We start from the raw sequence: 14,247 nt of genomic DNA, 5'->3' as shown, positions 1-14,247 counted from the left end.
GCTGCGCGGCTGCCTTGCACGAGCTGTCGCCAAGTCTGCTGGCGCACGCACCCAGTGTAGCTGCTGTGCATGGTGCACTCTTGCACCTGGACATGGCCGTTGTGGGTGGGCTCCCGGGAGAAGCGGGTGGAGCGCTGTGGCTGTGGGCATCGCTTGCACGGGCTCTGGCACAGCTTGCTCTTACCACCGCCGATGCTATCAAATCTGCACATGGCAAGCAGCCCGCGGCGCCAGCAACCGCGCGTCAGCTACAAGATGTCCGTGGCTGGACGGAGGTGTGCCGCGCCACCTGCTATTGATCCTCCTCGTTCGCCCCCTGGACACACAAGATGCCCAAGATGTGGCAATGGGAAAGCAACGATCAGGATGCATTCCACCGTGTAGTATATCCACTCGTTTTTGGTATTGATGCTTGCGAGCTGATGCTGCTTGCGCAAGATATGTTTCCATTGGTGTCTACCTCAATCGTCATGCTGCAGCCGGCTGGGCGTGCGAGCTGCTCTACCCTTGAGCTGCGCAGCACACAAACCTGGCTGCATGATGTGCAGATTGTGGGCCTTATGTGGGAACGAGCATGGTGGGACGAGGCTGGTGCATTTGACGGGCTGCACGACCTGTGCACCGCTGCTTCAGCCGCCACGCAGCCGCCGGGGACTCTGCAGGAGCTCTTTCATCAACACAGCTGCGATTGGACTGCTCAAGCAATTCCAGCCAACGCTAGAACTGCTTACCAAGCCGCGGTCGCAAACCTTGTACTCGGGCCACAGCATGCCACCACCCGCACCCTGCAGCGCCTCGAGCAGGGTCTTCCTCTTGAGGCGGTGTCATCGCCGCAGGCAGCGATACCGACCGTGACGCGGTCGCCGGTGATTTTGTTACCTGCGGGGGGAATGGCCGCGGACGGTCTTGGACAGCGCAGGGGAAATGCGGACGGTGTGTCAGCAAGGCCAGAGATGTACTCAAACGTGCGCGGTGAGGGGAACCACATACAGAGCAGTGGTCTGAGCCATGCAGCGCTCGTGGAAGCGCACCGCCTGTGCACGTTCCTGCACGGGCCGCTGGCGCCCCAGGAAGGAGGCCGGCATGGCATGCAGAGTGTGATCGGTGCTGTGCACACGCTGGTGGCCAAGGTGCGGCTTCTGCGGCTCCTGGCCAGGGGTGGGCGGCCTTCTGTGCAGCGGGGCCCCGCCTCCGCACGAGCCATCTCCCAGCTACATGCATACTGCGAGCGGCCCCCGCCTCTCAGGCTGCCCCTGGTTGCGACAATCCACACGGCACCAAAGGCAGACGGTGAAGTATCGGTGCACGTGCAGCGAGGACCAGCTTGCGTCAGTGCTGATATTGGCGGTTACAGCAGGCTCAACATAATGCCTGGTTGCAGCGACAGTGCGCCTGGTGCTGTGAAGGATGTGGAGTTGGGTTTGAATCAGTCGGAGCCCACACCGCAGAACGGTGATCGTGAAAGCAGCCCTGGACAAGGCGGAGGCGTGCCAACGCAGGTTATGGAGGCGGACACAGACCCTGCAAGGGGGCGGACTGCCGATGCACCGTGTGACAGTAGTACATTACTAAATCTGAACGAACGCTCAGCAAAAGGTGCTGCAGGGGTATCCGTGACAGTAAAGAGCGTCCCCGAACATGACCATCCCAAGGGGGCATGTGCAACTTTGACTCATGATGACACGTTCCATTCCTGTCTGGAAGTGCTGTCAGGCTTGCTGCGAGCGAGCAGGGCCATCTGGGATGCGCTCTTTGATGGCTCGCCTGCCATGTGACAAAGTGCAAGGCCAAAAGCAGCTCCAGGCTGGAAAGAAACGTGTTACTACCATTCAATGTAGCTTTGGCACTTGCGCGCCCCAAACACCCGCCGTCCTCTGCCCCTGTTCCGGAGCATGCTACTGTCAGCAATGCACCAGCAGTGCTGCCATGCAGGCTCTGCTCGTGATGACGATGTATATTTTTACAACGCTACCGCGTCCACATTGGCAACTTTAACAAGTTGGGAATCAGTGCAATCGTTTCCATCACCTGAGGCTAGCGTACCTGGAACAGCCTGACCTACCATCGCCTGACCTGACATGTCTTCTTCGTCTTGTACCCTGCAAGAATGGAGATCAGCCACAGTTGACCAAGAATGGCCCGTCAATTCCTTTTGAGGATCGTTGCAGCCATGCTCAGAATCTTTGCCAAGAGTTCAACTCCCAACAGAGATTCCAGTTTAGTTGCCACAACACCGCCTTGTTATCCAAGACCTCGGAACCACTTCAAGGAAGTGATGTAATTTAGGCCACAAGACAGGACATTCCACAGTACAGTGAACACAACCTGTGTGAGCATCCCCGAAATGCTCATCACAGTTCATTGCAGTGATACTGTGAGGGATTGACAAACTTAAAAGCTTGATATTGATGTTGGCATCAGAGGGCAAACAGCCTACCACTCCTGGCGTTCATGATAGGGTGATGCGTGAGTGATCAACAGCGTGTGCAAAGATTGGGTTTGAAGCCCGAGCCAATCATGTCTCCGTCTGGCCTCCAGAGACCTTCCAACTAGGGCGACTGCCGAACGAGGCATGCTGTCAAGTCCATGAGAGGTCGAGCATGACAGTGGCACAGCTGCACATCGATAGGTACAATCGAGAAAGTGTTTCCTGGTGTGCCGTGGCGAATATGCCAATGATCTCATAGCTAGGTGTGCACATGACACCCATTGCTAGCGCCCATGAAATGCAACTCCCACTCCACTGAGCAAGCGTCCCTGGGCGGGCCACCATTGCATTTGCTGCTTCATACGAATCGCTCTATTTCATGCAAATGCAGGTGCAGAATGAGACTCATTCTGTCTGGTACTTGAGGTGCTGTTGCGGAGTGAACAATTTTGGATATCACAGAGCGGCGGCTAACTCTCGCTTTGGTCCGGTTCATGCGGCACATTCCAGGGAATGACCTGTGAGGAACCTTTTTTGGTAAGTTGCACTCCGTTCAACAAATACATTCCTAGGGTTATCGTGGAGATAAACTGGCTTGACGAGAGTTTCTGTGCTTCGCTGGTGCGTGAACAGACGCAAACCAGCTGGAGATCGTAAACAAGGCGACTTTCTGTGACGTCGTCTCGAAGCCAAGTCAAGCTTGGAGCTATGAGGCCCTTGAGGCCATCCTGCACAGTGCTGCTATGTTTTCCTAGCAGCAATATGCAAGATGGCATAGGCAGAAGAAGGGGTGGTGTCCACCAGCCCTGTGCAAGGGAAGTCGTAGAGGTTGGGAACGAAAGATACGACGGCAGACTTCTCAAACCTGCACCACGAAATGCAGATTTATGCCCACAACGAACATACACAGCGAGCAACCCTAGCACACACTTCCTTCCACACATTGGCACTGTCATACGCAGAAAGCTGCCTGACAATGCAACTTATACCATGGAAGCGCTTCTGCAGGCCAGCAAGGCTTGTAGCCACCTTAAGAGCCTCTCGAGCAGGCACGGCAGTAACCCAGGCATGAGCGCGTGCAGCCCAGGCACTCCACCATAAAGCGCTCTTTTCACCTTGCGATAGGGAGTCTCAATGAACAACCATTGTGCTGGCCCCATCGCGAGCAGCACAGAGACGCAGGTATACAAGGAGACGAAATTATCAAGTGCTGCCTGATAGCAACAACAACAACGGACAAGCATAAAGAAACGAAGTAACGAAAGCAAATCCCAACATGCCGAGACCCGTGATCGCACCTGCGGAAAGGCAAAGCGACTTGAGATGGCAGGTGGATGGGGACAGGCTATGCTTAATGCTGTTCTGACGAGGAGAGGACCGACACGGCGCCAACTACGTTCAGCACGATATCCACGGCTATCTCAACAAGTCAGATCGCTAGATAGCTCGTTGACCCGACTGACATGTGCTGCGCATGGCTGGCGCCGTGTCGGTCCTCGCCGTGGTCTGATGCCCCCTAGAACCCCTGACCTCTGAGGCGCTGTAAAATGTCAAGTTGTGCGGCGCTTCCGCTGGGATGTTGTAGGGGTTCGAGGAGGCGGCCTGCGCTTGGCAGAAGTGGCCGTTTGTGCCGCTGATTGCGTTGCCTGTGAATCGCCCCCGTGCTTGGTGGCTGCACACACTCCAGGCCAGTGACTACGCGCTTGTCAGCGAAGGAACGCACATCTGCCGGCAGCAAGCGGTGCTGTCATGTGCAGCCCGCACGCTTTGGACAGCAGCTCGCTCACCAATCACACCGCCAGTGCATTGCCCAAACCAGCAGCAGCCCCTTTAGCCCACATGATGGCATCACACGGCTACCAAGCAGCATCGAGGCTGTAAGCAGCATGAAATCACGTATCAGATCTGACAACTGCACACGTCTGACAGCACGAGGAGAGTTGCTGACAGAACTCAAATGCAAAAGCAAGACCTCAGAGCGTTTTTCGCTCAGAACAGGCGTCCGCGAGCAGACAAAGAGCGCGGCAGAGACTGGCAGCCACATATTAGTGCTGACAGCAGGTATGGGCTCATTGAGTAGTCGTCGCTGATGGGCGGGTACAGGGAGCGCCAGGAAGGGCTGAAGAATGAAGGAGGACATTACCATACAAGCAATGCGGCAGCGATCAAATCCAGACTGCAACGCAGGGGGCGCGCTTGATGGGGACGCATCTGTGCAAACCACTGCTTTCAGACTGGCATCTAAGGGCACTAGCAACTAAGAATGACGAATGGAAGGGGTCACACCAGAGGGCAGCGACAGAGGCAGTCCCAGGACGGCAGCAGCCCAGAGAGCGCGCTCCAGGGAGTCCATCGTCAAGGTGTCAGCTTCTCCAGCGGAAGCTGATGCTGACGCTGCCCAGGCCGCCAGCTCCGTGCGAGCGTTTGCGAGAAATGCACGGTAGATGGGCATCGTGTAGCCCTTCTTGCCCAACACCGCCTGAAGCCATGAAATAAAACGTCACACACACAGTCAGGACACCACAGCTCAGGCTGAAGTGCAGCGCCAGTCTCACAATAAAGATTGTTAACAGAAGTCCGAGCAACGCATGTAGCTGATGTCGCAAATCAGCGCCATACATGTTCGAGCAGATTTGCTCAAGCGAGTCAAGTTGGGATAGAAGCAGCTGCCTGAGCCAGACAAGCTGCATGGAGTGCACAGCGTGGCTCCAGCCGAGGGGCCTTGGTGTGTGAAGATTCACATGCATTTGCGTAAACGCACGGCTCGCCTGCAACTCTTGTCGGCGATCAGTGCGACGTTTCAGGAGCAAGGGAACAGATGCATGCGCTCAGGTGTGGTGCACGTGCGGTGGCCGTCCACAGAGGCACAGGCGTACCTGCATCGCTTCGTCTGACATGAATGGAATGGACGATTCATGCACCGACAGAATTGCTGAGGCTGTGGCCACACCGATGCCTTTGAGTTGCATCAGCGTGTTGAGCGCCGCTTCAGTGTCGCCCTCATCTGCAAAGCAAACCATGCCTCGTGACAAGACATCCCTTGTTGGGACCTGTGTATCGCCGGAAACGCTCTAATACTGTCCACCTGGTAACTCAACTCTCCTGCCACGCTGACTCTGGATTGCATGCCTCAAGACAATCGACCTGGGAATCCCAGCTGGGGCTGACGAACCGCAGAAATGCCGCTCCTTGTGAAACTGCTCCATGCGAAACCGGGAGAGGTGCACTCCTGTCGAGGAAGGTTACTTGGTGGCCCCAACACAATGTGTGGCAGCAACAACCCTACCTTAATGGATTGAGGCAACACGACAGCATGGCACAGCAAAGGTCAGATGGCATGCACACCTGCCTGCGCGAAGGCTTCCCTCGTGGTGCTCTGAACCAGGTCATCAGGCTGAGATTTAGCGTAGTCCAGAAGCTTGGGCCTCCACTTTCCTCGAGTCAACTTCCAATTCACCTGCATCAACCAGAATGACCACATGACAGCGCACAGAAAGCGAGAACAAAGAGGCTGTCCATGGAAAGCAGAACCAAGAAGATAGAAAACACCCAAGCATTCATCAGCAGGCAACGCCCCAACTTGCATACATTTTCATATGAAGCAAGCTGGCATGCATACCAGCTTCACCAGCTCCACCTGTTTGATGTGCTTCACAGGCCTTTCCTTCAATGTCTCTCGCAATTCTTTTCTGAACCATCTGCACAAGGAATATGAATATTACCACGCACCAGAGGTTTGCTCACGAGTAGGGAGCTGTTCAGACAAACGGGTCGAAATGCGTACTTATCTAAGGCACCAAGCTCGCCCTTGCCTTTTTGTGTTTCACGAAGCTGAATTGCATCGTCGTAGCGGAGCAATGCATGTGCTAGAGTGTCGGATGACTCGTCCATGTTTCAGACGTGCTTGTCTTGCGCGACGAATTCCAACAAATTTTGCGCGAGGCATAGCCCTTAATGATCCGGAATGTCAGGTCCGGAACTAGAGGCATTTTTCTCTTGATACTCAGGCTGATTCCCAGCTCCATGATTGAGTGTGAATTGGACAAGGAGGCCTTGGGCCAAGGCTTGGCAAGGCGCTTGCCAAGTCATGAGTTCGGAAGTGACTCGGAGACTTCTGAGCATGCTCAGGCAAGTCAGACAGGCTGAGATGGACGACTCAATGTACGAAATGCCTCGCAAGATGTATTGTTGCATATTGTCACAGTCATGGAAGCTGCCGTATCTATCCGTACGGTATTTGTGCAACCAGTCGTGCATCAAGTGCTTACAGGGCCGCAACTCCGCTCTCAAACATGATATGCATTGCCAATGCAGTTGAGTATCAACTGAGTCAAAAATGTTTTACTTGGGGGCCACAAAGTTCTCCGCCCCGTCAATAACCTTGATGTAGTTGACCTTGTCTCCGACCTTCATCTCAAGCAGATCATCCTGACCCTGCATATGTGGAAGCACCATCAGTGTTTGACAGCGGTTCATGTCGAGGCCAACGCACATCCAATGCACGAGCAGCACGCCTGTGCCAGCAGCAATCCATCCGCCTGCACACCACTTCATGAAGGGCTCCAGGCACTGAATTCAGTAGAACACAAAGCTGCAAGGCCCCCCTTCGTAACGCATCGTCATCTAGCAGCACGCAATAAGACCGGCACCAAAAATCATGATTTCCTAGAGGTCGTCTACCAGGCCAACTGTACCCACACTAGCAACAGGAGTGGAGAAAAGCCCCTTTCCCCGCAAAAGAGCGCACTGCAGTGTCATGTTCGCCACACACCACATCACAGTTGCAGTGTTGCAGCAGCGAGAAGCTCAATCCCAATCTTGGCAACCAACGAATCCCAAAAGCCCCCTAGACAGCCCCAGCATCATCGTCTGAGGCGATTGCCCTGCAAACGTCGCATTCGGTTGCACACCTCGACCACGTAGCCAAAGACAGCGTAGCGGCCATCCAGTAGGTTGGCCCCCGAAGGAGTGAGCTCCGACTCCTTGAGGAGCCAGAAAACTTGCGAGGACGCTGAGTTGGTGTCAAACTCGGCGCGCGCCCACGCTAGGGTGCCAAACGCATTGAATGCCAGCGTTGGCTGAGCGTTGGGGCGGCCCAGGTCCTCCAGCGTAATCTCGTACACTGGGTCCCTCTCCCCCTCCACCTTGACCTCCAGCGGAATGCTGCAAACACAAACTTGGCCTTCAGATGGCTGTGTGGGACGAGTTCGCATTCCTGGACTCAATGCCCCTGTCCGTTGGCTGGCCTACTCGAGCCCACCCATCTCGCAGCACATTCGCATCATGCTGGTGACAGCAACCCACGCAAATGACAGCTGCTCGCTCAAGACAACCATCAGCTACTGCACTCTCCTCAACGGTGTGCGAAAGCAGAAGGTTATGGCAAAGCAGGTGGGGGGGAGGCGCACAAGCGCGGTTTGCCGTCCTCGACGTAGTACTCATTCTTGCCCTCGGGCTTGCCGGTTTGCACTACAAAGCCGTCGGCGCGCTGGATCTCCATCCCGTCATACCACTTCTTCTGCACCAGGTCCAGGAAGCAGCCAGCTGACACGGGTGCGTTGTAGCCGTCCAGCACAATGAGCATGGACTTGGTCTCCGTGCCACCTGCGCGCTGTCATGTGGCCGTCAGCACCCGGGTTACAGAGTGCTCGCATTGCTGATGCTGATGACATAGCGCCGATAAAGATACACCCTCGTCAACATCAACGTCGCACTCAACAACACATGCCCGGTCGTTTGTGAATGGGCCTCGCTCACTTTTGGGCACAGCTACAGTTTTTGCTGTGTCAGCGAGCGTGCTTGCTCGAGTTCTTCATGACTGCACTGCCTTGATTCTGAAGTCATGCTGCCCATCCATAAGCTACCCTCGCCTTGCCACTCGCCTTGCCTTGCCATTGCTGGCCTGGTTGGCAAATGGTGCGCAGTGATGGCGATGCGTTGCCCGGAAACTGCCATCGCAGCAACGGACGTACTGACAAGTGGCGCGGCTGTAGCCGATCGCTACGCCCCAATGTGGTGGACAGCTGAGCGTGCTGCACATACAGGCTAGACTCGCACCCGTCTCGCGTGACTGTGAGAGTGTGTAGTTCATTTCAAGCGTGGCCCGGCCCTTGAGTTGAGGCAGGTTTGCGTACTCCGCCGGCACCTCGAAGGGGAAGCCCTTCACCATGGCCTCCTGCACCAGGCCCACTTGGCCCAGGACCTTCTGCTGGATGATGGGAACCTGCAGGGTCACACGGTTTGTCTGATACCAGCAAACTGCACACTACCACATCCAGAGTCGTTAAACAAGACTTGGCTTCCATTGTACTAAGGCCTACTCACACGCTGGAGGACAGCAGTAAAAGGTGAGCATCGACGTTGGCGAGGGCTGGATGCGCACCTCCTGCTTGTCCTTGGCCTCAATGACAGCATCAAACTCTTCCAGCGCTTTGTCCAGCGCATCGAGTGCGGCCAGGCCAGCAGCCTTCTTGTTCGGGGCAAACGCTGCTACAATCGCCTTCTTCTCCCGCTTCAGAATGGCCTCTGCCTGCCGCACGGACTTTGTGATCGGGGTCAGTGACTTTGAGCCTGCAGTGCGGCCAGGTTGTTTGCGCATTGCACTCGGAGAAACCAACGAACTGTCCAGTGGTCTGGGCGTGTGAACGGCTCCGCTTCAGAGCAGATGGCCACAAGCGAAAAGAATTGCACAGGGTTGAATAGAGCCACGCAGCGAGCCCAAAACTATACCATGGGCTACAACAACAAGCACTCAATTCCAACGGAGAACTGTGTGAGACCTTACACATATCCAGGATTGCATCGTGGCAGATCATCCCTTGGTCTGATTGTACAGCGATTCAGTGTAGCTCACGACCACCATGTGGACCGCTGTCTGGGTGCGCGGCCACCACACAAGCAGATGCATGGCATCACGAGTAGCACGGCGCGCTGTGCGCCTACGCCGAGTTGCAATCTGAGCTCAGTGATCTGCCGCAAAGGTTCGCACCTGGAATGCGGAGGGCGTCAGAAATGCTCTCGAGGGTTTTCTGGACTTCCCGGATCGGTTTGTTGTCAATGGGGAGCGCGTAGCGCAGAATGGCCCTTGCATTCTTGACAGGACCTCCAGCTGTCAACAGCGCCTCTGCCCTTGGCGCTACCTGCAGGGATGAATGGGACAGGAGTTCTAATGGGGATCCCGACTATTTGCGTACCCCTTCAACCCTTTACAATTGCGTGTATGTTCCAATCGAGATGCGGTCCAGCACCATGTCAAAAAATGCCCGCACGTCTAAATCACTTGGATTGCGCCCTGCCACCCAGTGCCTCGCATCGCCGGCTACTATGCCGTTACTGACATCCTGTGCAGACTTCATGCTCACGCGTCTTGTCATTGCGATTAGGCAAACACATTTGTGAGAAGATCTGTATCTCCGAGATGCAGTGTTTATCTCTGAGAGGCCGGCACAAAGCTGATTAGGCAGCTGATGCGGTATGTACAGCACAAAACCCCTGCTGTGGAATGAATTTGATTCCCCCATGAACATCCTCGCGCACCTTTCTTCCGGCAATCGTCCTGTGCGGTAGCCGACATAAGGCTCGACGTTGTGGAGATCACACTCAAGTCATGATCTGAAACTGCCGACAAAAGACAAGCGGTGGCGACTATACTGTCTGCTTTGCCGACAAACATAAAATTCGTATTCGTGTTTATCACGAGGTGGGAAGTACCGCTGGGGGAGCGATGACAGGAGCACCAAGCAACGTCGCGCAAGCTGCCAGTCCTATGAGGGTGTTCTTGACACATCTGTCGACATCTTCCTGCACAACAAGAAACACACAGCTTCGAAATTATTTGCTTGCGTGAAGCAATCCCACTGTAAGCCATGTATCTTTCCCAAAAGCGTGCTGTATCGGTTTGTGACGTCGTAAGCGATGCAACACTGGACGGTGACATCCCGAAGCAAGGATTAACGGCGCTAAGGGCAACCTGGTCTTTACAGACACAATTTCAAACCACAAAAAATCACAGATGGACATTCTTCGTCCTTGCGTGGCGGTCAACAGGCAGGGAATACAAGCACCACGAACCCTATGATCTCAAAGCCCGCACCAACTTGAGAGCACGACAAGTCGCCGATCGACCTCCCCGAGCACTCTGAAAAGCCACTGGCCTCCTCAAAGTGCACTGCTGTGCAGAAGCGCTCATGTCTAGGCGGATGTTGGAGATTTGATTAACGTATCTGGACAGCAACGGAACAGCTTGATAGCGGTCTACAAGCCAGCGCTACTTCATAGACAAGCTTAACACATGTGACAATACTTTCAGGAACTAGGCTTTCGGAGGCCAAGTGGCAACGGGAATGCTGCTGAATATTCTGTCGAAACAGTTGAGCCGTCCGATTCTGCGGTGGGTATTGTTGCTACCCTATATGCATGCATTTGCAGGGGGAAATATAAGAAAGCCCTACTATCCAGAGATAACCTGGCAGTTCAATTGCAATGCCATTGCCAACGGTAGGCAACGTGCCGATGGTCCACAGAGTCAGCTCAGTGCCTCTGTAAGTGTATCAAAGTCAATGCCATTACTGGACTCACAGATCTGCTGGGCGTGTGCCATCGTTGAGTCTCGGGCGTGATCGCGATGATTGTTGCAAGGCAGGAGTGGCGCGGATGCATTGATTCTGATCAGAATGTCCCTCGCGCGACTATGCTGAAAGGTCGCAAATGCGTGAGATGAACTCACCGACACGTCCAAACTCTTTTACAATGTCAAGTGCCGCAATCATGCTAAGGAACCGTGAGGTCCCAGTTCAAACAGGAACGATTCCAACTCGCTACCTTGTGTTCGACCCCATCTCATGGAAAATCTTACATGCTTGTGCACGAATGAGTGTTCCCGATGCCCCTGACCAAGACCACAAGTCCAAAAAGAAAACATCCGCACAGATCACTGCGTCTTCTTCTCGTCCTCCCCAGCCACAGCTCCATCTTCCGTCACTTCCCCGTCCTTCTTGTCTCCGTGATTATACAGCCAAAGTCGCCCGACCTCGCCACGAGCAGCAGCGCATGCAAACACAGCGATCAAAATCGCAGGAACGATGTACAGCAGCGCTGGCTGAGCGGCGTCGAAGACGTTCATCACCCAGATTGTTGTTCCCAGGCCCACCACGTACCCCCCGCAAGCCGTGTGGAAGTACACATGGCCAGACTTATTGTGGTGGTCAAATTGAAGCATAAGCGCAAGGAAGATACCTGCGTACACTGCCGAGTCAGGCAGCCGAGGCGTGGAAAACAGGGGAGAAATCCGCCATAATGTCGAGAGGAATCACGAATTGAGGCATCGCAGCTCAACAGCGCTCATGGTGACGCAAATGACAACTGGTAGTTCTGAATATACCAGACTAGTACCCCCTCGTTACACCACGATCTGATCAGAAACGGGTGCATCCAGGAAGTGGCCGGCCTCATTCCCCCGTATGACCTTGGCAAGTGGCCCTGATTCACCATATCCAAGTGACAGCAAAGCTGACATAACACCTGTAATCAAGTTTCCGGAATCCAAAGTACTGAACAATGAGATCAAGCATGCTTATGCGTGCTCGTTGTGACTCAAACTGAGCACGCACGTGGCTCGGAACGTGAGTGCATCGACAAGCTGTGCTTGACGACTGCGTCCTTGCACTGACGTTTATGGTCCCACCACCACCAGCGCCGTGCTGTGCTGTGCACGCATGACTCATGTAACATACGCACGCTGGGAGTCGCACCGGGGATGACAATGTCGCCGAGGCCGAGCATGCCGAATTGTGGCACGCCATCGGTGACCGTGCGCTTAAAGAGCAGCTTGATGGGCCCCTCGATGTTCTTGGCGACGGTGACCATGACGGGCGTGCCAAACACCCAGAAGATGTCGTAAAGGAAGAGGCCACACAGCAGGATGACACCGATCTGAGTGGAGCCCAGGTTCAACATCGTGATGCCCTGCACAGAGGGGTGAGATAACTGCGGATACAGGCTGAAGGCGCTCTGATCGTGTTTCACTACAACTTCACAGGGAAAACCTGGGTAGGGGGATACTGATGCCTCGGTCCAAGGAACCACTGCACTGCCCTCGACAGAAGTGTGCATTCGCTTGTGTTGGTGCTTTGAGAATGACAGGATAGATGATCATCATACCTCGAGGCAGTATGCGATGCCGAGGCCGTTGTTGGCCAGAAAGTGCTTAGTCATGCAGTACCAGGCGGTGAAGGCGATGCCAAACACGCCGCTAACAGCCTGCGAGGCCGTGAGCGTGATGGGCTCTGGCTCGGGCATGAGGAACGGTATCACGACCTCCTTCAGGCTGATCAGCAGTCGATCGCGGATGTCCTTCGGCATGACGGGGTGCACGAGGCCATGCAGCACATCTACAGCACATTTGAGGTAAGTGCGGTGACAGGGACAGGCACAGCTTGGAAGTTTACTTGGACTCTGGGGAACGTGGCAATGCTTTTGCAGTGAAGCTGGCTGCGCATGGAACCCTGTAACTGCTGTGCTGATGCCAGATCATTGATGCATGCACCGCTAATGAGGGCCTCACTGGAGAACTTCACTTCATTGCGGCCACTGCATCGTCATTTATCTGAGACACAGCTGTGCTGGCGCCTGAAGGGACCTGCTTTTACTTTGTGCTCGTAAGCTGGTCGCCCTAGGGCCTGCATCCCCTTGATAGCTGCATTGCTGCATTGTGCATGCAACCTTTCCGCGCTTACCTCTTTGTTGCGTGAGGCATCATGAAGTCCATAATACTGACGCGTGAAGCCTAAATCTCCAACAGAAGGCCTGGTATTGGGGTGGTGGTGGATTGCAAAGCGCTTGTTGTGAGTGTTTGATGTCCTTCGGACCCACATGTCGGCCCGCAAGGTATCAACCAATCACACCAAGCGCTGAGTAAAATAACTCCAACACAAGTCTTGGTCCTACTGAGAACGCGGGCATCACGCCTCAATACCACGGCAGAATGCTGCAAGAGGTGAGAGATTACGCAGAGACGGTCAACGATAGCAAGCCGGTTGGCAAGAGCCGCGCACCTGACATTGCGAACACCCCCATCAGGCAGAAATAGCATGTGATGATCAGGTTGACCCATTCCTTCGACAGGAACTTCACGGCTAGGAAAAGGGACAGCAGCGAAATGCTACCCACCAGCGGGAAGCGCAACGCCTCCTGCGCCATAGACGAACCGATGTCACTGAGGTCCGGACACGTCCTCGGACTGGTCAGCCCAAGTGGAAGTGCACCTTGGACATCGTGCACCGTGGAATGAGCATGATCGTAGATAACCAGCGCCACAAGCTCATTGCACCAATTTACAGCAACGCTGCGACTGCCCGGAGAGTGGCAGTGCACACGGCATGTGGGACACGCATGCAGAAGAAAGATCTTTTCAAAGTAGACGGGAGATCGCGCTACATTGCGAAAGTAAGGAAATCGTGAACATCGTAGGTATCTCTTGTTGCCTTTCATTGCAGCAGAACATGGCAACCAGAGGAGATACCTTCTTGCTGATGACCTCAGGTCCTGTTTCCGCACTAGATGTACGCCAGCACGCTGCAAACACTGTCAGGCTGGCTGTCAAAATGACGTTGTAGTTCGAGGGTATAGAATACACCACTGGTAGGAGGTAGACCACAGCCAGCAGCGCGTGTGACGCTTGTGCCTGCACCCCGAACTTGACGGGAGAAGAGTTCATTGCAGAGATGTGTCCCGGTGCTTAATTGAAATCACAAATCATCCGAGAGCAGTATGCACGGGAAAGGTAAGTGGGTATGCGCAACATGCGCCTCCGTGAATCAGGG

At 54.6% G+C, this 14,247-nt stretch overlaps 1 protein-coding gene and 1 pseudogene across 1 annotated transcript; both read right to left on the bottom strand.

Annotated features, from left to right (window-relative positions):
- Positions 1–6,737: 6,737 nt before the first annotated feature.
- LOC149810588 (peptidyl-prolyl cis-trans isomerase, chloroplastic-like) lies at positions 6,738–9,954 on the bottom strand. Its single transcript, XM_089994183.1, has 7 exons — positions 9,676–9,954; positions 9,417–9,567; positions 8,811–8,998; positions 8,486–8,651; positions 7,837–8,032; positions 7,339–7,591; positions 6,738–6,862 (listed from the first exon to the last, which is right to left on the bottom strand). Exons 1-7 carry the CDS (start codon positions 9,952–9,954, stop codon positions 6,770–6,772), a joined length of 1,326 nt encoding a protein of 441 aa, XP_089850309.1. The 3' UTR covers positions 6,738–6,769.
- A 1,403-nt stretch (positions 9,955–11,357) lies between these two features.
- LOC149810587 (signal peptide peptidase 2 pseudogene) lies at positions 11,358–12,787 on the bottom strand (annotated as a pseudogene).
- Positions 12,788–14,247: the final 1,460 nt, after the last annotated feature.

The sequence above is a fragment of the Nuphar pumila genome, unplaced genomic scaffold (genome assembly GCF_984573655.1).
Source record: "Nuphar pumila unplaced genomic scaffold, dmNupPumi1.hap1.1 HAP1_SCAFFOLD_277, whole genome shotgun sequence".
Lineage (NCBI taxonomy): Eukaryota > Viridiplantae > Streptophyta > Magnoliopsida > Nymphaeales > Nymphaeaceae > Nuphar > Nuphar pumila.
This window is presented reverse-complemented; position numbering and strand designations above follow the sequence as displayed.

Excerpts from the sequence above, each read along its gene's own strand:
- LOC149810588 (XM_089994183.1), bottom strand. The coding sequence starts at position 9,954 with ATGTTCATGGGGGAATCAAATTCATTCCACAGCAGGGGTTTTGTGCTG. Across the intron at positions 8,999-9,416 it reads TGACGCCCTCCGCATTCCAG|GCTCAAAGTCACTGACCCCG; the intron begins GTGCGAACCTTT and ends GCCGCACTGCAG. Across the intron at positions 8,652-8,810 it reads AGGCCAAGGACAAGCAGGAG|GTTCCCATCATCCAGCAGAA; the intron begins GTGCGCATCCAG and ends GTGACCCTGCAG.